At 53.7% G+C, this 27,342-nt stretch overlaps 2 protein-coding genes across 3 annotated transcripts in view; one reads left to right on the top strand and one right to left on the bottom strand.

The window, feature by feature from the left end:
• Nucleotides 1-22: 22 nt before the first annotated feature.
• Nucleotides 23-11,530, bottom strand: NSA2 (NSA2 ribosome biogenesis factor). Its single transcript, XM_078880876.1, has 7 exons — nt 11,379-11,530; nt 8,379-8,566; nt 6,337-6,487; nt 4,276-4,455; nt 3,089-3,200; nt 2,097-2,177; nt 23-513 (listed from the first exon to the last, which is right to left on the bottom strand). The coding sequence occupies exons 1-7, from the start codon at nt 11,379-11,381 to the stop codon at nt 446-448; spliced, it is 783 nt and encodes a 260-aa protein (XP_078737002.1). The 5' UTR covers nt 11,382-11,530; the 3' UTR covers nt 23-445.
• Nucleotides 11,531-19,453: 7,923 nt separating this feature from the next.
• LOC144950694 (uncharacterized) overlaps nt 19,454-27,342 on the top strand; it is a 39,316-nt gene continuing 31,427 nt past the window's right edge. The window contains exon 1 of one of the 2 annotated variants that reach the window (XM_078880766.1): nt 19,454-20,336. The gene's annotated coding sequence lies outside the window, so the exon portion shown is untranslated. Of the gene's footprint in view, nt 20,342-27,342 lie in introns of both variants that reach the window. The other variant, XM_078880764.1, reaches the window with a different exon arrangement.

Below are 27,342 nucleotides of genomic sequence, written 5' to 3'. Positions count from 1 at the left end.
CACGCGCGCACACACCGAGGGATACATCCAAAGATCCAACTTTATTTACTTGACGATGTGCGGGCCCCAGTTTGGCGTGGTTGTACGCACAGACGCACGCACGCACCGACTTCGCCGGCTAAGCCTATCGGAGCGCTCTCTTGCAGCTAGCATTGAGAAGAGCGGTGGATTGGTGGCCACGCAAAGCACCACGCGTGGACCGTTGTTATCAATCCTGCTTGTTGATGTTGTTGTTGTTGTTGAGTTTGTTGTCGTTTCCCCGCACCCCCGAGTAGCCACGGTTGGCTACGTACGGTGCGACTGAAGTTCAACGCAGACGCGGTCCACCGCTGTCGTCCAGCGCTGGCAGATCTTGCGGTTTCGTCCGACGAGGGGCACGCGGCGTCGTTGGCGTGGCGAGTGAGACGGCGTTGGTGGTGGTGGTGAGGAGGAGGAAGAGGAGGAGTCACACGAGCAGAACAGCGTTGATGCAGCCGTCGTTCTCCGGGTTGTTCGTTACCTGCGCGTACTTTCCTGCGGGAAATAAATAAGTAATATATTTAATAATAAAAACTTAAAAACACGCTTTTATGAAATGTACGAGTAATGGCAGAACTCCACGACTCCAGGAAGTGGCCCCGAAGCTTGCCACAACGTCAGGGGCCGTGGCCAATTACAGCCAACGTCAGTTGAGCGTGGACAATTAGCCCCAAGCCGAAACATAGCCTATAAAAAAGAATGTTTAAAACTATTTATTTTTGTATATTTTATGATAGAATATAGTATTGTCATCAGTATGACACAAGTATACCAAGTTTGCAGTCGATACCACATTGGGAAGCGGGTTAGATTTGAGTTACAATATTGAGGATACAACGACAACAACAACAACAGAGTGAGTTAAAAGAAAGCGTGTAAATAAAGCGCTCGCACGCGAACGGGCGTCACAGAAAGGTGGCGCCCGCAACAGCCGCGGCACTGGCGACGGTTTCCACCGCGCCTCTAATTAGTTCACCAATTACCCCTTGGGAGGGAGCGGGGGGGGGGGTGGGCGGGCGGTGCGCGTGCCGTTCACCGCCGAATCTCGCAACGCGCAAGCGCCGATTTTATTTCGAGGAGCAAGTAGCGCCGCTTTGTGCCGTGCTCCCCGCAGGAGACCGTAGCCACACGACCGCCGCGCTCCGCTCCGCGCCGAGCCGCACTCCCTCCCCCGCGTCGCCTTTTTACCGCTTGCGATGACGACCGTCGCTTTGCGAAGGGCACGCGGGCGAGCGACCGACGCCCGGCCGATGGCGGTCGCGCGCAACTCTGTCGAACCGCACGGCGGCGCTTGCGAAAGGGTTGCGCGCGCGAACCGTGCTTCTCTCTCGCGAGCCGACTCACGGAGAGAGAGACCATTCAACTGTTTTGTTTTTTATTTTACCCGCCGCAAGGCCTGGGCCGTCAAATGAAAGCTCGAGGAAGTGGGCTCATCATCATCAACATCAACACCACGTGGATATTGATAGCAACCAGAGATCTCTCAACGCACGTCGATTGTAAATGGAGGGAAAACCCGGAAGAGCCGCAGCAAAATCCACGTGACTAAGGGCAGAGAGAGAGACACGCAAACTACAAATACACAGCAGCAGCAGCAGGCGTCAGGGTCGGGATCGAACCCACGACCTCTTGTATACCAGGAGAGGTAGTTAACATCTCCTAGCCACCGTGATGATGATGATGAGAGAGAGACACGCAAACTACAAATATACAGCAGCAGCAGCAGGCGTCAGGGTCGGGATCGAACCGACGACCTCCTGCACACCAGGCGAGGTAGTCAACATCTCCTAGCCACCGTGATGATGATGATGATGAGAGAGAGACACAAACTCCAAATATACAGCAGCAGGCGTCAGGGTCAGGATAGAACCCACGACCTCCTGTACACCAGGCGAGGTAGTTAACATCTCCTAGCCACCGTGATGATGATGATGAGAGAGAGACACGCAAACTACAATTATACAGCAGCGGTCATCGCTGGGGTCGGGATCAAACCGACGACCTCCTGCGTTCCAGGAGAGGTAGTCAAAATCTCCAAGCCGATCACGGAAGCACGCGACGGTGGCACCAGCACTCACCCCACACCACCTTGCCGCCCTGCGTCACCAGGCCCAGCTCGCTGACGTTCACCTCGATGACGGTGCCCTTGGTGATCACTCCTGCACGCACACACGACAAGAAGACCCGGGCGGGGGGGGGCGAGGAAAGTCACGGAACGGAACCAAACCGTGGCCGGGGGGACGCTGGAAGAACGACGGCGGACGATCACGACGACGGTGGGACGGTCGGAGCAACTCCGGCGGCCGTTGCCCGAGTTGTCGCTGGCTCGGGGTGGGGTCGGGGGTCACAGCGGCCTCCGAGGGCCCCCCACCCCCCCCCACCCCCGAGCCGGATCCGTGCCGCCGAGTTCTATTCTCTAGGGGGTCTCGAACGGGGTGTTCTGTTCGTACATCGGCAGCAGCGCTCTCTCGGATCTGGCTGGTGAGATCACCACAACAATGGTGACAGCAGCAGCAGCAGCAGCGTGTGTGTGTGTGTGCTCTGAACTTATTTCGCACCGTCCGTAGCCACCCGCGCTAATCGGAGGTGCGGGGGGAAGGAACACAAACTGAACACGACAAGCAACTGTGTTTACTTTAGTTAGGTAGTTAACATCTCCTAGCCACTGTGATGATGAGGGAGAGACACGTAAACTCCAAATATTCAGCAGCAAGCATCGTCAGGGTCGGGATCGAACCCACGACCTCCTGTATACCAGGCGAGGTAGTTAACATCTCCTAGCCACTGTGATGATGATGATGAGGGAGAGAGACACGCAAACTCCAAATATTCAGCAGCAGGCATCATCAGGGTCGGGACCGAACCCACGACCTCCTGTATACCAGGCGAGGTAGTTAACATCTCATAGCCACCGTGATGATGATGATGAGGGAGAGAGACACGCAAACTCCAAATATACAGCAGCAGGCATCATCGAGGTCAGGCTCGAACTCCGCGCGACCTCCTGTGCACGAGGCGAGGTCGTCAACATCTCCCAGCCACCGCGATGCCCGGATGACGTGCGGCGTACCGAGCGAGGTGTACATGGGCGAGGACGGGTTCTTCTTCACGCCCAGGATGGGCAGGCAGAAGGTGGCCTTCAACTCGGGGTGGGTCACGTGGGCCTTCTTGAAGCGCAATCCCTGCACGGGCGAAACCGAGAGAGGCGCGGGGTCGCAATGTGCGTCTACAGCAGCGGAGGAACACGACGAGCTGTAAAGATTTCGTTTGTTCCGCAGGCGTCCCAGTCAGCGGGGGGTGGGGGGGGGGCGCGGGGTCAGAACGTCGCAACAACAAACACACGGGACAACAACACGACGGAAGTTATACGGGAGGTAGGCAAATCACTTAAAACACATTCCTGCTGCTGCGGAGGAGGGAGCTGGTAGGAGCGTTGGGTTGCTCGGTCAATGGCCTGCAGGGTCAACGGCGGCGTGGTGTATTCCGCAAATATGGCCGACTGTGAGGGCGGGCACAAGCCGGCGTGAGCAGGTTAAACGTTGAGTTTTATAAGGGCACCACGGGGTGAGCAGCCCCTCCCCACCCAGCCCCACCCACCCCCCACCCAGCCCCACCCTCCCCACCCAGCCCCTCCCCACCCAGCCTCTCCCTCCCCACCCAGCCCCTCCCCACCCTCCCCACCAAGCCCCTCCCCCTCCCCACACAGCCCCTCCCTGTACGACGGACGGACACAATAATCCCCTGTGGGCTGGTGTAACCAGGAGGTTCCTACCGGCATAATTATTCAAATGGAACTAAACAATTTTCCTACCTCGGCAACTGAGGGCCACGCTGAGATAAAAATCCGCTTCTTTTGCGGAAAGCGACCAGGCCACAAATCACAGCAACTCGGCTAAAGTGGCTTCCCGTCGCGTGGAAACTTACCGCGGCAAAATCTTTTAACGACCTCATTGAGGGAGGGAGGGAGGGAGAGCAGACGTTAACCACCGGCGTGGCAATGGGTTCGGGGGAGGGGTGGGGGGGTTGATGGAGTGGGGGGAGGGAGGTAGGGAGGGTGGATAGAGCGGAGGGGAGGGTGGATGGATGGAGCGGGAAAGGGAGGGGAGGAGAGGGAGGGTTGGGGGATGGGGCGGGGAGGGGAGGGTGGATGGAGTGGATAAGGGAGGAGAGGAGAGGGAGGGGAGGGAGGGGGGATGGAGCGGGGAGGGGAGGGAGGGGATGGGAAGGAGGGGTAGGGAGGGAGGGGGTCCCTCTCACCATGGGGCGGATGAAGCGCTCGTACTTGGGCGGCTTGCGGGTGAAGCCGTCGCCCACGAAGCAGACCTTGGTGACGAGGCGCTTCCACGACTTGCGCCGCGTCTTGCCGGTCCGGACCACGCGGAACACCTCCGCCTCCCCCTGGGCGCGCACCTTGGGCAGCGGGACGTCCCACTTGCCCTGGGGGGGAGCGAGGGGGGGGAGGGAGGGGGGGTGAGCAATACCGTTCGGGAGATTGTCGTCCGCGCAAGAGAGGGGCGGGGCTGGGCGCGTCGTGGCAATAACGCCGCTTGTGAAATATGAAGGGAGGGGCAGGAGAGTGCTAGGAGGGGAGTGAGATGAGAGGGGAGAGGCAGGAGAGTGAGTGGAGGGGAGTAGAGTGAGATGAGAGGGGAGAGGCAGGAGAGTGCGTGGAGGGGAGTAGAGTGAGATGAGAGGGGAGAGGTAGGAGAGTGCGTGGAGGGGAGTGGAGTGAGATGAGAGGGGAGGGGCAGGAGAGTGAGTGGAGGGGAGTGAGATGAGAGGGGAGAGGCAGGAGAGTGCGTGGAGGGGAGTAGAGTGAGATGAGAGGGGAGGGGCAGGAGAGTGAGTGGAGGGGAGTGAGATGAGAGGGGAGAGGCAGGAGAGTGCGTGGAGGGGAGTGGAGTGAGATGAGAGGGGAGGGGCAGGAGAGTGAGTGGAGGGGAGTGAGATGAGAGGGGTGCGGCAGGAGAGTGCGTGGAGGGGAGTAGAGTGAGATGAGAGGGGAGGGGCAGGAGAGTGAGTGGAGGGGAGTAGAGTGAGATGAGAGGGGAGAGGTAGGAGAGTGCGTGGAGGGGAGTGGAGTGAGATGAGAGGGGAGAGGCAGGAGAGTGCGTGGAGGGGAGTAGAGTGAGATGAGAGGGGAGAGGTAGGAGAGTGCGTGGAGGGGAGTAGAGTGAGATGAGGGGAGAGGTAGGAGAGTGCGTGGAAGGGAGTGGAGTGAGATGAGAGGGGAGAGGCAGGAGAGTGCGTGGAGGGGAGTGGAGTGAGATGAGAGGGGAAGGGCAGGAGAGTACGTGGAGGGGAGTAGAGTGAGATGGGAGGGGCAGGAGAGTGAGTGGAGGGGAGTAGAGTGAGATGAGAGGGGAGGGGCAGGAGAGTGCGTGGAGGGGAGTGAGATGAGAGGGGAGAGGCAGGAGAGTGAGTGGAGGGGAGTGAGATGAGAGGGGAGAGGCAGGAGAGTGAGTGGAGGGGAGTAGAGTGAGATGAGAGGGGAGGGGCAGGAGAGTGCGTGGAGGGGAGTAGAGTGAGATGAGAGGGGAGAGGTAGGAGAGTGAGTGGAGGGGAGTGGAGTGAGATGAGAGGGGCAGGAGAGTGAGTGGAGGGGAGTGAGATGAGAGGGGAGAGGCAGGAGAGTGCGTGGAGGGGAGTAGAGTGAGATGAGAGGGGAGGGGCAGGAGAGTGCGTGGAGGGGAGTGAGATGAGAGGGGAGAGGCAGGAGAGTGCGTGGAGGGGAGTAGAGTGAGATGAGAGGGGAGGGGCAGGAGAGTGCGTGGAGGGGAGTGAGATGAGAGGGGAGAGGCAGGAGAGTGAGTGGAGGGGAGTAGAGTGAGATGAGAGGGGAGGGGCAGGAGAGTGCGTGGAGGGGAGTAAGATGAGAGGGGAGAGGCAGGAGAGTGAGTGGAGGGGAGTAGAGTGAGATGAGAGGGGAGAGGCAGGAGAGTGCATGGAGGGGAGTGAGATGAGAGGGGAGGGGCAGGAGAGTGCGTGGAGGGGAGTGAGATGAGAGGGGAGAGGCAGGAGAGTGAGTGGAGGGGAGTAGAGTGAGATGAGAGGGGAGAGGAGTCACGAAAGCTTCAAATCTAGAAGCGGGGAACCCTCCGCCAAAGCCGGGCCGCGTCACCGCCTCCTGAACCCCACGGCGTCACGTGATGTAATGTGGCGTGACGTCACGTGATGTAATGTGGTGTCACGTGATGCAATGTGGCGTGACGTCACGTGATGTATTGTGACGTCACGTGATGCAATGTGGCGTGACGTGATGCAATGTGGCGCGACGTCACGCGGCGTGGCGTGGCGAGCGAGCGACGTGGAACTCACCGCCTTCTCCTTGCGCTTCTGCTTGATCATGTTGGACAGAACTTTGGCCCTGGACTGGCCCTCGCGGTCCAGGAGATAGGCGGGCACCGCGCCCTTCGGAGTCTTGTCCTCGTCCTTCTGTTTCGCCATCCTCTGCTCGTGCATCTTGATGCTGCCCGGCGTTGACGACGTGGGGAAGGGGGGGGGGGAAATAAACGGAGCTCGTTAAAACAAAAAATTAACCCGTAAAAACAAAGTTTTTCACTATAAATCCTTTATATGCGTGGCGGCTAGAGTCCTCTCGTCCTCTGGCTTGAGATGGCTGCCACCTATGGGTCAGATGATTGCCTGCCACCATTAAGCAATTGGTAATTAAAATAATATTTTTGTCCTAAAAAGTGTACAATTTTGGAAAAAAATTTTCACGAACATTAATTGTCAAGCACAACGAGTCTGTGTGGAAAATGTCAGCTCGATTGGATCACGGGAAGTGGGTTAAAAAAACGACCGAAAGATTTGCACGGTCCTAAGCAAGCAAGCGAACTTAATATAAAGGATTTAAAAATTGTTACTGGCCAAGAGGCGTGCGTTCATTTGCGTACGATTACAAAACTATGAACTAAACAACGTTTTATTTTAGCAGGCAAGGCCCCTCTGAGCCGTACAGCTCTTTCTTCAGAAGTGACCTGGCTATCACAAACGATAGCGCAACGAAGTGGCTTGTCACCTTCTAGATTTGAAGCTTTCGTGACTGCAAGGATTCATACTCTTAGGTTTTTTCGGTAAAGGCACGTAGGTAAATAATAAATAATATAAATAAGTAATAATAAATTATAGAAACAATTATAGACAATTGCTGTATCAAGTGATACTGTATCAAGTGATACAGCAATTGTGCTGTGACGGTTCCACCTGAAGACGGAAGCTTGTGTTGCCTCCGAAACGTCGTGATTTTTATTTTAGTTCTATTAATTTTTCTATTATTTTATTATTATTTATTTTTTACCTACGTGACTTTACCGAAAAAAACTAAGAGTATGGCTTATCACCGTGTGGAAATTTATAGCAGCCAAATACTCTGAACTGCGTGACGTTGATTCTAAATGCGGAGGGAAAAACCGGTGGACCGCAAGAAAAATCCACGCGACCACGTTGAGAGAGAGACACGCAAACTCCAAATATAGAATGCAGGCGTCAGGATCAAACCCATGGCCTGCACACCAGGCGAGGTAGTTAACATTTCGCCACCATGATGAGAATGGTAGTCTGCACGGGCCTGATAACACGTACACGCGTGATCAACCTTTTCCTTCTTAAAGTCAAATCGAACTTTCAAAAGCCTTTGGGCAGGCAACCGCACATTCACACGCGCACCAGTCACTTTCGGTGACTGCAAGAAGCGCGTTAAAATGAGACCACAGCGTTGCCAGGTTAAAGATATTCTGGCCACCTCTAGCGGACCTTTCGATTTAAAGCTTTCGTGACTGCAGGGATTCATCTTCTTGGTTCTTTCGGTAAAGTCACGTAGAAGGGAAATTAGAAAATAAAAATAAAACATAATAAAATAATTCTCATGACGTTTCGACCACAACGCAAGAGGACGGCTGCTTGCGTTGTGGACGAAACGTCGTGAGAATTATTTAATTATTTTATTATTTTATTATTTCCCTTCTACGTGACTTTACCGAAAGAACCAAGAAGATGACTCTAGCGGACCGTTTAGTTTGCCGTCCCTCCGATTAGCAGGGACGCGAAAGAAGTTCAACGCACATACGTACACAGCCCCCGATTCGTGCGCCTAAAATAATCGCGGTGAGAGATACAATTTTGTGAGCGGGCCAATTCCAAGCGGTAGGCCTTGCGTGGTTGTAGGCCCCGTGTTGGTCATTGCAAGGCCCGCCGTGGAATACTGGCGGCCGGGCCCTGGTGGCCTTTAGCGCGGCCCCTGCCATCGGAACTGGACACGGCACGATCGGCCCCTTGGCCGATCGTGCCGGACGCAAAGTCTTAACGTGACGGAGCGGAGAGGACGCGCACGGGCGAGAGGTTCGCGAGGGGATTACGTTTTCTTGATCTGGATCTTCTCCTTGTGCCGCTCCTTGTTGTAGAGTTTCGCCTTGAGGCCGATGAGCTTCTTGGCCTTGCGTGCGCGCTCGTGCGCCTCACGCCCCTCCTTCTTGCGCTTCTTCTCGTGGTAGTCGAGGCGGTAGCCATAGCGCTTGCGGTGGAGGTCTATGAAATCGTTCTGCGGCTGTGGAGCACACGCGCCAGGAAGACACAGAGTATTACGCATGCACACACAAAAATCCCCCGTGTGGCCCAAACAGAGTGTCGGCGCAAGTGCTGTTAGCGAGCGCCTATGAAGGCCAGAACGGCACACGACGGGGTGGGTGGCCGTCACCACGCCTGGCCGCCTTTGTCTCCCTCGCGGCGATGTTTACACACCGCACCAGGTACTCAATTGAGGCCGAGTCGACCTAGGGAAGGTCCAGGACCGTTTCAGATAATCGTCGCTGATGTTAGCCGTGAGCGGGAATAGAACTCTGGTCACCAGGTTCGTAGCGCAGCACGCTAACCGCTACACTACCGCTCCCCACACAGACATACGCAACACACACAACAGCGGGAGACGTTTGCGCTGCGGTGCGACACAGACCTGGTAAACCCATAGAGGTCGCACGGACACCGAGACTTATTATGGAAACCTCCATGTTATACTGTACACGAGAGAGGCCGAGAAATGTAGCACGGCTGGCTACGTACGGTGCGAAAGAAGTTCGGCACACACAATCAGAGAGATGCATTAAAGGGAGGTCCTCAGTGGGACCTTGGCCATGCCACCCAAACAAAGGGCCACATTTTAAACCACCGTAAGCGAATCCGAGGCCATGCCACCAGAGGTCGCAACTGGGTACCCGATACCCGTACCCTACCCGATACCCGGCTACCTGGCCGGGTACCCGTTTGCGACCCTGGTGCGGCCGGGTACGGGTAAGGAATCAAAACCCGTTTGCGACCTCTGCATGCCACCCAAACTATGGGCCACATTCTAGATTTGAAGTTTTCGTGACTGCAAAGATCCATACTCTTAGTTTTTTTCGGTAAAGTCACGTAGGTAAAACATTTAAATAAATTGAATCACGACGTTTCGGAGGCAACACAAGCTTCCGTCTTCAGGTGGAACCGTCACAGCAAAATTACTGCATCAGTATGGGCCACATTTTAAACCACCGTAAGTGAAACCGAGGCCATGCCACCCAAACTAAGGGCCACATTTTAAACCGCCGTAGTCTGCGAGCTCCTTCAACGGAGGAACAAAGAGCAAAACAACAACTCCTCCTCCTCCTCCTCAGAAGCCCTCTCTCTTCGTGGCCAGCAGAGCCTCGGCACGAACACTCTGGGCTCAGGGACACGTTTGCCGCACACGAGGAATCGTTCGTCTACCCATGCCATACGCCAGCGGTCGGGACCCTATGGCTCGCGAGCCATATATGGCTCTTCCAGTGACGGCACTGATTTTTAAATACTTGTGATATTGCTTAATAATACTGTGTCATTTTAAAGTAAACAGAAATTAGTTTTGAAGATAAATTTCACGGGTCACGCCTGCACGAAGCTCAACCTCACCACGTATGAACCAGACTACAAGGCCATCAGCAAAACCATGCAGCACCAAAAGTCGCATTAAAAGTAAGACATTTAATTTATTATACGTTAAAAATACTATATGGCTCTCAATGAAATATATTTAGAAATATTTCGCTTTTATGGCTCTCCCAGTCAAAAAGGTTCCCGACCCCTGCCATACGCGAAGATAGAGAAACGAAATGACACTGATCCCCCCCACCATCTGAATGGCCACAACCGCACTAAAATCCATCCACACGGTCGCATTAACTGGGTTACAAATTGTGGAAACCCTCCCCAAAATCTCTCCGCTACAGCGTGGAAGAGTAGGCCCTAATACCCCTCGTTAAGAGAGAGGAATACATTTCGATTTAAAGCTTTCGTGACTGCAGGGATTCATCTTCTTGGTTCTTTCGGTAAAGTCACGTAGAAGGAAAATAATAAAATAAAACAATAATTCTCACGTTTCGGCCACAACGCAAGCAGCCGTCATTCAGTCTCCTGCCTTCTCGACAGACCTGTTCTCCACCTGAAGACGGCTGCTTGCGTTGTAGCCGAAACGTCGTGAGAATTGCATTTTATTATGTTTTATTTTTATTATTTCCCTTCTACGTGACTTTACAGAAAGAACCAAGTAAGAGAGAGGAATAGTTTTATAGCTCAATCGGATTCCACATTCTGAACCGGGCAGTGATCTTTATCCCTGCGCCAGGCACCACGAGGAGACGCGCTCCGTCTCCACTTCAAGAGGCGGAGCGCTCGCCCGCCCGCCGCTAACCCTCGAGAGAGAGGCGATCACCCCAACAACATTCACAGGAGCAGAGGCCCAATCCGCCTCATGGCAGAGGTCGCAACCGGGTACCCGATACCCTACCCGATACCCGGCTACCCGTACCCGGCCAGGTACGGGAAACCCGTTTGCGACGCTGGTGCGGCCGGGTACGGGTAGGCCGCGAGTCACTGGTGAGTCACCGTTTGTCACTCATTTCCCAACGTCTTGTCTCTTCTCACAATTCAAGTTCCTAGAATCAACCCACCCGCGCCTGCAACATGGCTTCATCCCAGAGGTCGCAATCAGGTACCCGATACCCGTACCCGGCCAGGTACGGGTAACCCGTTTGCGACCCTGGTGCGGCCGGGTACGGGTAGGCCGTGAGTCACTGGTGAGTCACCGTTTGTCTCTCATTTCGGGTAGAGTACGGGTAAGAAACGGGTACCCGTACCCGGCCGCACCAGGGTCGCAATTAACTGGGTTACGTACCCGGCCGGGTACGGGTATCCATTTGCGACCCTGGTGCGGCCGGGTACGGGTAAGGAATCAAAACCCGTTTGCGACCTCTTGCCACACGGCGACGAAACGCGAAGCGGCTGCGGCGGCGGCCAAAGGGCGCTAGGCCCCGCGCTAGGTCGGCTAGAGGCCTCCCAGCGCCACTCACCATGGCTGCGCTCCTCGACGCGGCGGTGTACCCGGACTCGGGGGGGGTGTGGGGGTGTTTAGGGGGTCGAGAGGGGGGTTAGGGTCGGGGTCGGGGGGCTCGAGGGGGTCAAATCGAGGGGGTAGAGGCGGGGATGTTGGGGAGCATGGGAACAGGCCTCGTGGTCTGCGTGAGGCCTCGGCTGAAGAGAGGGATTGTGGGTAGACCCGGGGGGAGGTGGGAGGGGTCGGGGGGGGGTCACGTGACGCGCACGAGGGGGCGGGGCGATCACGAACGCCGCTGGCGAGGCGAGTTCGATTCCCGCTCACGGTGATCAGCGTTATATTTTTATTCAACTTTTTAAAATATTTTTATTCAACTTTTTTTTAATTTGGAGTTTGCGTGTCTCTCTCATCTCTCTCTGTGTTATTTTACCGGGTAGGGTCCACACTATTTGGACCGATCCTGGGCATCCTCAGCCTAAGATAAATATCGCTACTGGGGAGACAAAGGCGGCCGGGGGGGTGTGTTAGTGACCACCCATTCCGTTGTGTGCCGTGCCGACCTTCGCAGGTGCTGCTACTCGCCAACATCAACTTTGCCCCAACAGTCTGTTGCAGGCTATACGGGGGGGGATCTTTGCCTGTGTGTGCACGTGCGTGGAGCGGTGGTGCAGCGGTTAGCGCGCTGTGCTACGAAACCCGCCCAAATGACCGGAGTCACGACAGTTTTAAGTCAAAATGTATCGAACACTTTTTTTCTTCTTCTTGGTTCTTTCGGTAAAGTCACGTAGAATGGAAATAATAAAATAATAAAATATTATAAAATAATTCTCACGACGTTTCGGCCACAACGCAAGCAGCCGTCCTCAGGTGAAGACCAGATCTGAATTCAGACGCTGTCTCCACGACAGACCTGGTCTCCACCTGAGGACGGCTGCTTGCGTTGTGGCCGAAACGTCGTGAGAATTATTTTATTATGTTTTATTGTATTATTTCCCTTCTACGTGACTTTAGCGAAAGAACCAAGAATATTCATTATTGCAGTCACGACAGTTTTAAGTCAAAATGTATCAAACATTGTCAAGCCCAACAAGCTTCCCCGTCGGTGACGTGGCGGGGTGCCCCGTCACCAAACTCCGACTGTTGCTCCTCCTCCTGCTGTTGTGTAGAGACTCATGCAGCCAGCTATGGCTGCAGGGTTTTGGTGGTACGTGTTGTTCATGTCGTTTATTGTGAAAATTCGATCACAGTTCCTATGATCGCTGTTGCATTGCTTTTATGGCTTTATTTTGGTGATTTTCGACAAGTTTTTGGTTTGGCCATGTTTGTTTGTTGTAGTACAGAGTTAGGCTGATGGCCTTAATCTAAGTTGTCTTGTGGTTATTGTTGTTGTTTGACTTGCATCCCACTGGGATTTTTGCACACAGCGTTGGTGTACGGTGCTTTTTCTTCAATATTTTGCTGTCTTTTCTTGGATTTTCTGTTTGCACTCAGTCACATATTCACTTTAAGATGTTTTCTTGTTCATGTTTTAGTTTTTTGTTTGTTGCGGTTGCACCCAATTCAAGAGCCGAATGGCTCACAGGGCCATACCTATTAAATGAACTAGAACTAGAACCAGGCCAGCGTGCTCGTGACCAGCTGCGGTTTGGCAACGGAGATCTCATTCCGAATCAGTCGAGCGGCATTATCGTTTTCATCGGCGGCAAAAAACAACCACTGTGTGGACGCCACCTGGTCTGTCGCTCCGCAACGAAGCTTCGGGTCTTCTCGGCCACGGTGATGCCCTCCCTTCTCCACGCTTGACAAACATGGACCCCCGCCATTTAAAGGAACATCTGCGCCGCTTTGAAACATTCAGGCTCGCCTGTATACGCTCCATTCTGGGGTTAACCAGACTGGATCGTGTGAGGATCTCACAGACCCTTGACATATCTTGACCCAGTCCCATCAGTGAGCTCCTCCGGCAAGCGAGGCTCCGTTGGCTGGGTCATGTAGCCCGCATGCCCAGCCACCGCATGGCCAAGCAGCCACTGTTTGGTCGGATAGAGGGGGCTAAACGGGCGCGGCACGGGCTAGAGAGGAGATGGAGTGATGTGGTACAGAAATATGTGGAGCTGAGTGGATTGGTACTTGCCGAAGACCGGTACCAGCGGTGTCAAGGTCGGCCTCTGTGGAGGAGGAGGCTCGTGAAGGACGCTGCTACTGGGCAGCTGGAGGCAGTCGCCCCTGAAACACCAACGGAGGGCAGAGGAGCGACGCTCACAACAACGAGCGGAGCGCCGGGCGGATAAAGCGCAGCGAGTTTGCAGAGTGGGGACCAATTGTAGTGCATCAGCTGTGTCATCTCAGTCAGTCAACCCATGGCACCTGGGTCTGTCCTGTGACCTACCAGCGAGCCCTACTCACTTCACGTGACCTCAAGGTGCACCTAGCCTGGCACACTCACGAATAAAAAGATTCCCTGCACGTATAGCCGTGTAACAGAACGTTGAGACCATTGCGGTTAGCGAGCACGCTTGAAGACCCGTATGGCCAACACCGCGCCCGGCCGCCTTTGTCTCCCCAGTGCTGCTGTTTACACACCGCACCAGGCGTACTCATTTGAGGCTGAGTAGATCTATGGGAGGCCCAGGACCGGTTCAGATGTTCGCCACTGGTGGTGGCCGTGAGCCGGAATCGAACATGGGCCGCCGGGTTGCTGCTGCTGCTGATGCTGCAGCTGCTGCTGATGCTGCAGCTGCTGCTGATGCTGCAGCTGCTGCTGATGCTGCAGCTGCTGCTGATGCTGCAGCAGCTGCTGATGCTGCAGCTGCTGCAGCTGCTGCAGCTGCTGCTGCTGATGCTGCTGCTGCGGCTGCTGCTGCTCCTACTGCTGCTGCTACTGCGGCTGTTGCTGCTGCTGCTGTTGCTACTGCTGCTGCTGTTACTGCTGCTGCTGCACGCTCAGCAGGGTGCGAGGCAGTGATCTCGGATGACATTCCTGGGCGTGGTGGAGGACGCGGCTCCAACTCCCGTAACTCACGGGGCTCCCGCGACTCCCGTAACTCACGGGGCTGGCACCTGGTCATCAGCAGCGCGGCCGTCCAATTACAGAGCGGCGCGTGCGTTTGTTTCAGAGCGTGGGGGTGTATGTGTGAGTGTGTGTGTGAGTGAGTGTGTGAGTGAGTGTGGGTGTGTGTGGGTGTGTGAGTGTGGGTGTGTGAGTGTGTGAGTGTGTGTGTGAGTGGATGTGTGGGGTGTGTGGGTGGTGTGTGTGGGTGGTGTGTGTGGGTGGTGTGTGTGGTGTGTGTGGGGTGTGTGTGTGTGGGGTGTGTGGGTGGTGTGTGTGGGTGGTGTGTGTGGGTGGTGTGTGTGGTGTGTGTGGGGTGTGTGTGTGTGTGGGGTGTGTGGGTGGTGTGTGTGGGTGGTGTGTGTGGGGTGTGTGTGTGTGGGGTGTGTGGGTGGTGTGTGTGGGTGGTGTGTGTGGGTGGTGTAGAGGAGCGACGCTCACAACAAACGAGCGGAGCGCGGCTAAAATGCAGCAAGTTGGCACAGTAAGGGGGGTACAGCTGGTGGTGCATCTACCGGTCATCTCAGTCAGCCAACCCGTGGCACCTGCTTGGTCTGTCCCGAGACCTCCTGCACCTAGCCTGGCACAGTAGGGGGGTACAGCTGGTGGTGCATCTACCGGTCATCTCAGTCAGCCAACCCGTGGCACCTGCTGGGTCTGTCCCGTGACCTCCTGCACCTAGCCTGGCACAGTAAGGGGGATACAGCTGGTGGTGCATTTACCGGTCATCTCAGTCAGCCAACCCATGGCACCTGCTGGGTCTGTCCCAAGACCTCCTCCTGTCAGCAGAGAGTCTCCTACACTTCACGTGGCGGCCTCAAAGTTCACCTAGCCTGGCACAGGCGCCGTGGTGACGCCACCGTCACATAGGTGGGTATTGGTATGTGTGTGTACGTGTGTGTGTCTCACTCCGAATCAGTCGAGCGGCAATATCTTTTCATCGGTTGCGTAACGCTGTGTGGAAGCTACCTCGTCTGTCGCTCCGCACGAAGCTTCAGGTCTTCTCGGCCACGGTCATTCCCTCCCTTGTCTACGCTTGCGAAACGTGGACCCCCCTAATCGAGCATCTTCACCGGTTAAAAACATTTAGGCTGGCCTGTCTACGATCCATCCTGGGTTTAACCAGGCTGGATTGTGTGAGGCGCTCACAAATCCTTGAAAGATCTGGGCAAAGTCCCATCGATGAGCTCCTCCGGCAGGCAAGGCTGCGTTGGCTGGGTCATGTAGCCCGCATGCCCAGCCACCGCATGCCTAAACAGCTTTTGTTCGGCCGGATCCAGGGGGCTAAACGGGCGCGGCACGGGCTAGAGAAGAGATGGAGAGATGTGGTACAGGAGGACGTGGAGCTGAGTGGACTGGCCGATGAGTGGTACCAGCGGTGTCAAGATCGGCCTCAGTGGAGGAGGCTCGTGAAGGACGCTGCTGGGCAGTTGGAGGCAGTCGCCCTCCAACAACAACGGAGGGCGGAGGAGCGATGCTCACAACAACGAGCGGAGCGCCGGGTGGCTAAAGCACAGCAAGTTGGCACAGTAGGGGGCACAGGTGATGCATCAGCCAGTCATCTCGGTCATCTCAGTCAGTCGACCCGTGGCACCTGCTGGGTCTGCCCCGTGACCTCCTGCCAGCGGGCGTTCGACACTTCACGTGGCCTCAAGGTGCACATAGCCTGGCACAAGCGTCGTGGTGACGTCACCGCCACTTAGTGGCGAATGGCGGTTGTTGTTGTTGTGTACGTGTGTGTGTATGCGTGTGTGTGTGTACATGTGTGTGTGTGGATGGAGAGCGGTGGTGTAGCGGTTAGCGCGCTGCGCTTTGAACCCGGCGACACGGGTTCGATTCCCGCTCACGGCCAACACCAGTGACGATTACCTGAACCGGTCCTGGGCCTCTCCTAGGTCGACTCAGCCTCAAATGAGTACCTGGTACGGTGTGTAGTAAACATCGCCACTAGGGAGACAAAAGCGGTCGGGCGTGGTGCTGGCCACCCACCCCCTCGTGTGCCGTTCTGGCCTTATTCTTTGGTTCTTTCGGTTAAGTCACGTCTAAAGATAAAATAATAAATTAAATAATAGCATATTACGACGTTTCGATTGCAACACAAGCAATCGTCATCAGGCATAAAAGAAATAGCATACAAAAATCTAACTAGAAAACTATAGACAGACAGACATCACAAGGACACACAGAGAGAGAACACATATCGGCACAAAGAGTCCTTTGTGATGTCTGTCTGCTTGTATGTCTGTCTATAGTTTTCTAGTTAGAATTTTTGTTGCTATTTCTTTTATGCCTGATGATGATTGCTTGTGTTGCAATCGAAACGTCGTAATATGCTATTATTTAATTTATTATTTTATCTTTAGACGTGACTTAACCGAAAGAACCAAAGAATAATTCCTGCAGTCACGAAAGCTCCAAAATTAACGTTCTGGCCTTCATAGGTGCTCGCTAACAGCACTTGCCCCTACAGTCTGTTAAGGCTATACGGGGGATCTTTATCTTTTTCTTCGTACGTGTGTGTGTGTGTGTGTGTCTCAGAATCGTCGTTTCCAGACGCGGAGTCTGCTTCATCGTGGAGATGAACCGCAGGTGTCGCAGGCGAATGAGGGTCACGGGAGTGGAACGAGTTGGAGATCCGGGGTGGGTGGCTGGCTGGCAATTTGTATTAATCCCACTGGTTACAGCAGGAGAGAGAGGCTGGGTGGGTGGGTTGGGTTCAGTGGCTTCTAATAGCACCCTCCCGCATCTCACACCCCCCTCTCTCTCTCTCCTCTCTCTCTCCTCTCTCTCTCCATCCCTGACGATGGCTCTGGGTTTGAAGATCACAGAGTCCCCGCGGCAAACCTCGCGGAACGCGCCAACGAGTAAATCACGCGTCGAGCAGACGGCTGAATATCGGCGATTTCTGAGCCAGACTCGTCGTGGTGAGCAAGTGCGCAGCTATGCGAAAGGGCGCGCGCGTGTGTGTGCGCACGTGGGTGTGTGTGCGTGTGTGTGTGCGTGTGTGTGTGTGCACGTGGGTGTGTGTGTGTGTGTGTGCGTGTGTGTATGTGCCAGTCATCTCGGTCATCTCGGTCAGTCGACCCGTGGCACCTGCTGGGTCTGCCCCGTGACCTCCTGCCAGCGGGCGTTCGACACTTCACGTGGCCTCAAGGTGCACTTGGCCTGGCACAAGCGTCGCGGTGACGTCACCGCCACTTAGTGGCGAATGGCGGTTGTTGGTTGTTGTTTTGTGTGTGTGCGTTTGTGCGTGTGTGTGTATGTGTGGGTGTGTGTGTGCGTGTGTGCGTGTATGTGTGTGCGCGTGTGTGTGTGCGTGTGTGCGTGTGTGTGTGCGCGCGTGTGTGTGTATGTGTGCGTGTGTGTGTGTGCGTGTGTGTGTGCGTGTGTGTGTGCGTGCGTCTGCGTGTGTGTGTGCGCGCGTGTGCATGTGTGTGTGTGTGCGTGTGTGTGTGCGCGCGTGTGTATGTGTGTGTGTGCGTGTGTGCGTGCGTGTGTGTGTGTGTGCGTGTGTGTGTGCGTGTGCGTGTGTGTGCGTGTGTGCGTGTGTGTGTGTGCGCGCGTGTGTATGTGTGTGTGTATGTGTGCGTGTGTGTGTGTGTGTGCGTGTGTGTATGTGTGCGTGTGTGTGCGTGTGTGTGTATGTGTGTGCGTGTGTGTGTGTGCGTGTGTGTGCGCACGTGGGTTACGTGTCCCACGCGAAGTAAACAACCGCCACTGGGGAGACAAAGGCGGCCGGGTGTGGTGCTGGCCACGCCATGCCCTCGTGTGCCGTGCGGGTCTTACTGAGCGCTTGCTAACAGCACTTGCGCCTACAGTCTAGGTCAGGCGATACGGGGGGGGCGAGGGATCGTGATCTTTGCTTGTGCGTGTCTACGTAAGTCCAGTGTGTTGAACTTCTTTCGCGCCGTACACACACTCGAGCGTGCGAATCACTTACCTTGGCACAGGCAAAGTGGTTCACCCCCAGAATATTTCAATAAGAACAAAGGACAAAGATCCACCTCCCCTCCCCAGTGCACCTAAAGTTGGCGGCGGTGTGCTCCACACAACTCCCGGCCGCCTTTGTCTCCCAAAGCTGTCTGGCCCACTGGCTGGTCGCTCACGTGGCGAATGGGCCTGCGGGCTTCGAATAGAAGAAAAAAGAAAATCCGTAAAACATCTCTTGGGTAATTTTCTAAACTATAAAACACGCGCGCACAGAGACACCCCGCAGTGGATACGAATTTAGCCAAATATTGGCTCCAGGCGCAGGCGCGGGTTTTGAGTTGGGGAGGTCGGTGAAGGAGGGGGGAGGTGGGGGGAGGTAGGGGTGGGAGGGAGGTGGGGGAGGGGGAGGAGGGGGGTGGGGTAGGGGTGGGGGGGAGGTGGGGGGGAGGTGGGGGGGGAGGTGGGGGAGGGGGAGGAGGGGGAGGAGGGGGAGGGGGGTGTGAGGCGGAGCCATCTCGTCTGTGTTTGTGACCTTCACGGTAGCAAGGCGCGTGCGTCACTCGCGACTACGCAGCAGTCGTGGTGGTGGTGGGGGTGGTGGTGGTGGGGGTGGTGGTGGTGGGGGTGGTGGTGGTGGGGGTGGTGGTGGGGGTGGTGGGGGGTGGTGGTGGTGGGGGTGGTGGTGGTGGGGGTGGTGGGGGTGGTGGTGGTGGGGGTGGTGGGGGTGGTGGGGGTGGGGGTGGTGGGAGTGGTGGGGGTGGGGGTGGTGGTGGTGGGGGTGGTGGGGGTGGGGGTGGTGGTGGTGGGGGTGGTGGTGGGGGTGGTGGTGGTGGTGGTGGGGGTGGTGGTGGAGGTGGTGGTGGTGGTGGTGGAGGTGGTGGAGGTGATGGGGGTGGTGGGGGTGGTGGTGGAGGTGGTGGGGGTGGTGGTGGTGGGGGTAGTGGAGGTGGTGGTGGTGGTGGAGGTGATGGGGGTGGTGGAGGTGATGGGGGTGGTGGGGGTGGTGGTGGTGGGGGTGGTGGAGGTGGTGGTGGTGGAGGTGATGGGGGTGGTGGTGGGGGTGGGTGGGTGGTGGTGGGTGGGTGGTGGTGGGGGTTGCCCACCCACCCACCCTCTCGCTGTGCCGGTGCTGGATTCACGGAGCCCTGTTCGCTTCACGGCGCTTGACCCCAACAGTAAAAAAAGACAAAGTCGACAAAAGGCCAGGACCTGGTCCTTGGGGATCTACTAGCGAGTTACCTGGGAGTCCTCTAGGTCGACTCGGCCTCAAATTGGGTATCCCTCGCGACGTGTAAACAATCGCCACTAGGGGAGACGAAGGCTGCTCTTTACATTCTGTTGAGGCTACCCGGGGGAGCTTTGTCTTTGTCGCGTGCGTGGGGCGACACTCCACTCCGCCTGCTCACGACACGAGGTGTCAACTCGCTCGCTCTCTGTCCGTGGTGAAAACAACCACAAGCACCACCACTACCACCACAACCACCACAACCATCACTACAACGATCACAGCCACCACCACAACCACCACCACTACCACCACAACCACCACAACCATCACTACTACCATCACTATCACCACAACCACCACTACTAGGTCACAACCACTACCACCACCACCACTACTACCATCATAACCACTACCAACCACTACTACATCACTACCACCACCACCACTACTACCACCACAACCACTACCACCACTACCATCACAACCACTACCAACCACCACTACTACAACCACCAACCACCACTACTACCACCACAACCACCACCAACCACTACTACTACTACGACCACCAACCACTACTACCACCACCACCACCAACAACCACTACTACCACCACAACCACCACCACGAGTAGTGGTGGTGACCACCTCCCAGCGGCCAGTCCAGACAGAGGAGGCGGCGTTGAGGGGAGGGGAGGGAGGCGAGCGACGCTGCTGCTGCTGCTGCTGAACGAAGGACGGCAGCGATGTCACCGCTCTCAGCTGCAGGTGATGTATGTTGAACTTCGTTCGCACCGTACGTAGCCAGCCGTGCTAATCCGAGGTGCAGTGTTGAGTCTGTGGGCAGTGTTGAGTCTATGGGCAGCGTTGAGTCTATGGGCAGTGTTGAGTCTATGGGCAGTGTTGAGTCTATGGGTAGTGTTGAGTCTATGGGCAGTGTTGAGTCTATGTGAAGTGTTAGTCTATGGGCAGTGTTGAGTCTATGGGTAGTGTTGAGTCTATGGGCAGTGTTGAGTCTATGGGCAGCGTTGAGTCTATGGGCAGTGTTGAGTCTATGGGCAGTGTTGAGTCTATGGGCAGTGTTGAGTCTATGGGTGGTGTTGAGTCTATGGGCAGTGTTGAGTCTATGGGTAGTGTTGAGGTAATGGCAGTGTTAGTCTATGGGCAGTGTTGAGTCTATGGGCAGTGTTGAGTCTATGGGCAGTGTTGAGTCTATGGGCAGTGTTGAGTCTATGGGTAGTGTTGAGTCTATGGGTAGTGTTGAGCCTATGGGTAGTGTTGAGTCTATGGGCAGTGTTGAGTCTATGGGCAGTGTTGAGTCTATGGGTAGTGTTGAGTCTATGGGCAGTGTTGAGTCTATGGGTAGTGTTGAGTCTATGGGCAGTGTTGAGTCTATGGGCAGTGTTGAGTCTATGGGTAGTGTTGAGCCTATGGGTAGTGTTGAGTCTATGGGCAGTGTTGAGTCTATGGGTAGTGTTGAGTCTATGGGCAGTGTTGAGTCTATGGGCAGTGTTGAGTCTATGGGCAGTGTTGCGTCTATGGGCAGTGCTGAGTCGATGGGTAGTGTGAGTCTATGGCAGTGTTAGTCTATGGGCAGTGTTGAGTCTATGGGTAGTGTTGAGTCTATAGGTAGTGTTGAGTCTGTGGGCAGTGTTGAGTCCATGGGTACTGTTGAGACTATAGGTAGTGTTGAGTCTATGGGTAGTGCTGAGTCTATGGGTACTGGTGAGTCTATAGGTAGTGTTGAGTCTATGGGTAGTGTTGAGTCTATGGGCAGTGTTGAGTCTATAGGTAGTGTTGAGTCTATGGGCAGTGTTGCGTCTATGGGTAGTGTTGAGTCTATGGGCAGTGCTGAGTCTATGGGTAGTGTGAGTCTATGGCAGTGTTAGTCTATGGGCAGTGTTGAGTCTATGGGTAGTGTTGAGTCTATGGGTAGTGTTGAGTCTATAGGTAGTGTTGAGTCTGTGGGCAGTGTTGAGTCCATGGGTACTGTTGAGTCTATAGGCAGTGTTGAGTCGATGGGCAGTGTTGAGTCTATGGGTAGTGTTGAGTCTATGGGTAGTGTTGAGTCTATGGGCAGTGCTGAGTCTATGGGTCGTGTAAGTCTATGGGCAGTGTTAGTCTATGGGCAGTGTAAGTCTATGGGCAGTGTTAGTCTATGGGCAGTGTTGAGTATATGGTCAGTGTTGAGTCTATGGGTAGTGTTGAGTCTATGGGTAGTGTTGAGTCTATAGGTAATGTTGTGTCTATGGGAAGTGTTAGTCTATGGGTAGTGTTGAGTCTATGGGTAGTGTTGAGTCTATGGGCAGTGTTGAGTCGATGGGCAGTGTTGAGTCTATGGGCAGTGTTGAGTCGATGGGCAGTGTTGTGTCTATGGGCAGTGTTGAGTCTATGGGCAGTGCTGAGTCTATGGGCAGTGTTGAGTCGATGGGCAGTGTTGAGTCTATGGGCAGTGTTGAGTCGATGGGCAGTGTTGTGTCTATGGGCAGTGTTCAGTCTATGGGCAGTGCTGAGTCTATGGTGCAGTGTTGAGTCTATGGGCAGTGTTGAGTCTATGGGTAGTGCTGAGTCTATGGGCAGTGTTGAGTCGATGGGTAGTGTGAGTTTATGAGCAGTGTTGAGTCTATGGGCAGTGTTGAGTCTATGGTGCAGTGTTGAGTCTATGGGCAGTGTTGTGTCTATGGGCAGTGTTGAGTCTATGGGCAGTGCTGAGTCTATGGGCAGTGTTGAGTCGATGGGCAGTGTTGAGTCTATGGGCAGTGTTGAGTCGATGGGCAGTGTTGTGTCTATGGGCAGTGTTCAGTCTATGGGCAGTGCTGAGTCTATGGTGCAGTGTTGAGTCTATGGGCAGTGTTGAGTCTATGGGTAGTGTTGAGTCTATGGGCAGTGCTGAGTCTATGGGTAGTGTGAGTTTATGAGCAGTGTTGAGTCTATGGGCAGTGTTGAGTCTATGGGCAGTGTTTAGTCTATGGGTAGTGTTGAGTTTATGAGCAGTGTTGAGTCTATGGGTAGTGTTGAGTCGATGGGCAGTGTTGAGTCTATGGGTAGTGTGAGTCTATGGGTCGTGTAAGTCTATGGGCAGTGTTAGTCTTTTGGCAGTGATAGTCTATGGGCAGTGTTGAGTCTATAGGCAGTGTTGAGTCTATGGGCAGTGCTGAGTCTATGGGTACTGGTGAGTCTATAGGTAGTGTTGAGTCTATGGGTAGTGTTGAGTCTATAGGTAGTGTTGGGTCTATGGGCAGTGTTGAGTCTATGGGTATTGTTGAGTCTATGGGCAGTGTTTAGTCTATAGGTAGTGTTGAGTCTATGGGCAGTGTTGAGTCCATGGGTACTGTTGAGTCTATGGGTAGTGTTGAGTCTATGGGCAGTGTTGAGTCTATGGACAGTGTTGAGTCTATGGGCAGTGTTGAGTCTGTGGTCAGTGTTAGTCTATGGGTAGTGTTGAGTCTATGGGCAGTGTTGAGTCTATGGGCAGTGTTGAGTCTATGGGTAGTGTTGAGTCTGTGGTCAGTGTTGAGTCTTTGGGCAGTGTTAGTCTATGGGTTAGTGTTGAGTCTATGGGCAGTGTTGAGTCTATGGGCAGTGTTGAGTCTATGGGTAGTGTTGAGTCTATGGGCAGTGTTGAGTCTATGGGCAGTGTTGAGTCTATGGGTAGTGTTGAGTCTATGGGCAGTGTTGAGTCTATGGGTAGTGTTGAGTCTATCGGTAGTGTTGAGCCTATGGGCAGTGTGAGTCTATGGGTAGTGTTAGTCTATGGGCAGTGTTGAGTCTATGGGTAGTGTTGAGTCTATGGGCAGTGTTAGTCGTCTATGGGCAGTGTGAGTCTATGGGTAGTATTGAGTCTATGGGCAGTGTTAGTCTAAGGGTAGTGTGAGTCTATGGGTAGTGTTAGTCTATGGGCAGTGTTAGTCTCTGGGCAGTGTGAGTCTATGGGTAGTGTTAGTCTATGGGCAGTGTTAGTCTAAGGGTAGTGTTGAGTCTATGGGCAGTGTGAGTCTATGGGCAGTGTTAGTCTATGGGTAGTGTTAGTCTATGGGCAGTGTTGAGTCTATGGGCAGTGTGAGTCTATGGGCAGTGTTAGTCTATGGGCAGTGTTAGTCTATGGGCAGTGTTAGTCTATGGGCAGTGTTAGTCTATGGGCAGTGTGAGTCTATGGGCAGTGTTGAGTCTATGGGCAGTGTTAGTCTATGGGCAGTGTTGAGTCTAAGGGTAGTGTTGAGTCTATGGGCAGTGTGAGTCTATGGGCAGTATTGAGTCTATGGGCAGTGTTAGTCTATGGGCAGTGTGAGTCTATGGGCAGTGTTGAGTCTAAGGGTAGTGTTGAGTCTATGGGCAGTGTGAGTCTATGGGCAGTATTGAGTCTATGGGCCTTGTTAGTCTATGGGTAGTGTTGAGTCTATGGGCAGTGTTGAGTCTATGGGCAGTGTTGATTCTATGGGCAGTGTTAGTCTATGGGCATTGTTGAGTCTATGGGCAGTGTTAGGCTATGGGCAATGTTGAGTATATGGGTTGTGTTAGTCTATGGGCAGTGTTGAGTCTATGGGCAGTGTTGAGTCTATGGGCAGTGTTGAGTCTATGGGCAGTGTTGAGTCTATGGGCAGTGTTGAGTCTATGGGCAGTGTTGAGTTAATGGGCAGTGTTGAGTCTATGGGCAGTGTTGAGTCTATGGGCAGTGTTGATTCTATGGGCAGTGTGAGTCTATGGGCAGTGTTGAGCCTATGGGCAGTGTTAGTCTATGGGCAGTGTTGAGTCTATGGGCAGTGTTGAGTCTATGGGCAGTGTTGAGTCTATGGGCAGTGTTGAGTCTATGGGCAGTGTTGAGTCTATGGGCAGTGTTGAGTCTATGGGCAGTGTTGAGTCTATGGGCAGTGTTGAGTCTATGGGCAGTGTTGAGTCTATGGGCAGTGTTGAGTCTATGGGCAGTGTTGAGTCTATGGGCAGTGTTGAGTCTATGGGTAGTGTTGAGTCTATGGGCAGTGTTGAGTCTATGGGCAGTGTTAGTCTATGGGCAGTGTTGAGTCTATGGGCAGTGTTAGGCTATGGGATGTGTGTATGTTGAACTTCTTTCGCACCGTACGTAGCTAACCGTGCTAATCACAGGAGCGGGAGAAGGACAATAAACTACACACAACTTTTTTTCTCTAAAGAAACGAGGTTGTAAATCTCGATGATGATGATGATGATTTCAAAGTGCAGCAAAGCTCCACAGTGGCTCCCTAATCTCGGAAGGAAGAACGTTCCAGACGGGCCGCAGAAGCGCATCTGAGAGCGCGGCGATGGAAGTGACCGTCGTTGATGTCCGTTCGACGGGGAGACAAAGGCGGCCGGGCGTGGTGCTGGCCACTAGGGCTGAACGATTTGGGGGAAATATCTCATTGCGATTTTTCTGACAGATTTTGCGATTTGATTTGTGATTAAGTTTTATTAAAAGTCAAGCTCCATATCAATATTCACTGTGTAAATAGATTTAAAACATGTGATGGAGCATTACCACGTAATGCAAGGATGAGAATGAAAACAACATGAATTGCTTCCAACATGCATCATAAAACAATCGTCAAGCTGGGTTGGAGGGGGAAGAGCACCTTGTCAAGGCGCTCTTCCCCCTCCAACCCAGCTTAAATATACGCTCCAAGCCTGGGGTGTTTCATTCAGACGCTGTCTTCCCGACAGACCTGTTCTTCACCTGAGGACAGCTGCTTGCGTTGTGGCCAAATGTCGTGAGAATTGTATTATTTCATTATGTTTTATTTTTATTATTTTATTATTTCCCTTCTATGTGACTTTACCGAAAGAACCAAGAAGATGAATCCCTGCAGTCACGAAAGCTTTACATCGAAAGATAGCCCTTCTGTTGAGGGCTTGCGCGACCAACATCATCCGTAGCACAGGGGTTTTTTGGGGGCGTTAGTTCGCGTGAATATATAAATGTGGTGTCGTTAAACCCGCCACCACCCGACAGAGCCAATTAGTGAGGTTTGCGTCACGTATACAGAACATGGCCAATTCTTTACTAGTACAGCGCTAACCGGTTGTGTGTTCGAGAGTAAATCCACAACATTTACACGCCATTCACTTGTCGCTCCGTAGTTTACGTGGACAACGTCAACAACAACAATGACGTGATGAGTGTTGTTGTTGTTACAGTCGATCGCCCAGCTAGGGAAGGCTTCGCTGAGTCTCAGGTTTCGTTTCAGGAGGATCTTGAGGAGTGGGTGGAGGTGTGACGGTGATTGCCATCATGTACAGTGAGGGAAAAAACGTTTTGATCCCCTGCTGATTTTGTACGTTTGCCCACTGACAAAGAAATGATCAGTCTATAATTTTAATGGTAGGTTTATTTGAACAGTGAGAGACAGAATAACAACAACAAAAATCCAGAAAAACGCATGTCAAAGATGTTATAAATTGATTCGCATTTTAATGAGGGAAATAAGTATTTGACCCCCTCTCAATCAGAAAGATTTCTGGCTCCCAGGTGTCTTTTATATAGGTAACGAGGTGAGATTAGGAGCACACTCTTAAAGGGAGTGCTTTGTTACCTGTATAAAATACACCTGTTCACAGAAGAAATCAATCAATCAGATTCCAAACTCTCTACCATGGCAAAGACCAAAAAACTCTCCAAGGATGTCAAGGACAAGATTGTAGACCTACACAAGGCTGGAATGGGCTACAAGACCATCGCCAAGCAGCTTGGTGAGAAGGTGACAACAGTTGGTGCGATTATTCGCAAATGGAAGAAACACAAAGAACTGTCAATCTCCCTCGGCCTGGGGCTCCATGCAAGATCTCACCTCGTGGAGTTGCAATGATCATGAGAACGGTGAGGAATCAGCCCAGAACTACACGGGAGGATCTTGTCAATGATCTCAAAGCAGCTGGGACCATAGTCACCAAGAAAACAGTTGGTAACACACTACACCGTGAAGGACAGAAATCATGCAGCGCCCGCAAGGTCCCCCTGCTCAAGAAAGCACATATACAGGGTGACCCAAAAAAAACGGGCCCCAACTCTAATTAGGCCCCGTTTCTTAGTGTTTTGTCCCAACGAAATGAAACTTTGGTCATAACTAGTTTATTATATTCGAAACATCAAATCAAAACACTAGGGTCTTTGGCCTTTTTTTCTCCGTTCTACAGCATGTGTTCTAGATGGCCTCCATTTAGCTCCGTGCATTTCTTGAGGCGCAGCACGAAGTTGTCCATGACGTTCTTACAGACTAAATTGGTAATGGCTCTCATCTCCTCCCTGATGGTTTCCTTGAGTTCCGTGATGGTTCTGGGTTTCCCTGTGTAGACTCTGTCCTTAAGATATCCCCAAAGAAAAAAATCTGGGGGGCTTAGGTCCGGGCTATGGGGTGCCCACTCAAAATCAGTCTTGAGACTGATCACTCGGCCTCCGAAGTTCTCTTTCAGCCAATCTCGGGACAGGTTTGAGATGTGAGAACTTGCTCCGTCTTGCTGGAACCAGAACTTGCTCATGAGCGACGGGTAGAGGGTCTGGAGCTCACTCTTGAAGGATTTGAGGACCTCCACATACCGCTCCTTGGTGACTGTCACTGCTGCGCCAGATTCTTCGATGAAGATTGGTCCGATGATGCCTCTGGCCGAGATTGCAGCCCACACCGTGCACTTAGGAGAGTGCAAGGGCTTGGTGGCTACTTCATTGGGTCTGGAGGACCCCCAGAAGACATTTGTCTTGGAGTTCGCCTTTCCGTCAAGATGAAAGTGGGCTTCATCTGAGGTCCAAAGGAGGTTATGGGAACTTGGT

The sequence above is a fragment of the Lampetra fluviatilis genome, chromosome 59 (genome assembly GCF_964198595.1).
Source record: "Lampetra fluviatilis chromosome 59, kcLamFluv1.1, whole genome shotgun sequence".
Lineage (NCBI taxonomy): Eukaryota > Metazoa > Chordata > Hyperoartia > Petromyzontiformes > Petromyzontidae > Lampetra > Lampetra fluviatilis.
This window is presented reverse-complemented; position numbering and strand designations above follow the sequence as displayed.

What these genes read in the sequence shown, in the direction of transcription:
- NSA2 (XM_078880876.1), bottom strand. An exon ending in AAGATCCAGATCAAGAAAAC is followed by an intron (nt 6,488 to 8,378) that starts GTAATCCCCTCG and finishes AACGCCGGGCAG; the next exon opens with CATCAAGATGCACGAGCAGA. An exon ending in AGCGCTTCATCCGCCCCATG is followed by an intron (nt 3,201 to 4,275) that starts GTGAGAGGGACC and finishes TCGCCCGTGCAG; the next exon opens with GGATTGCGCTTCAAGAAGGC.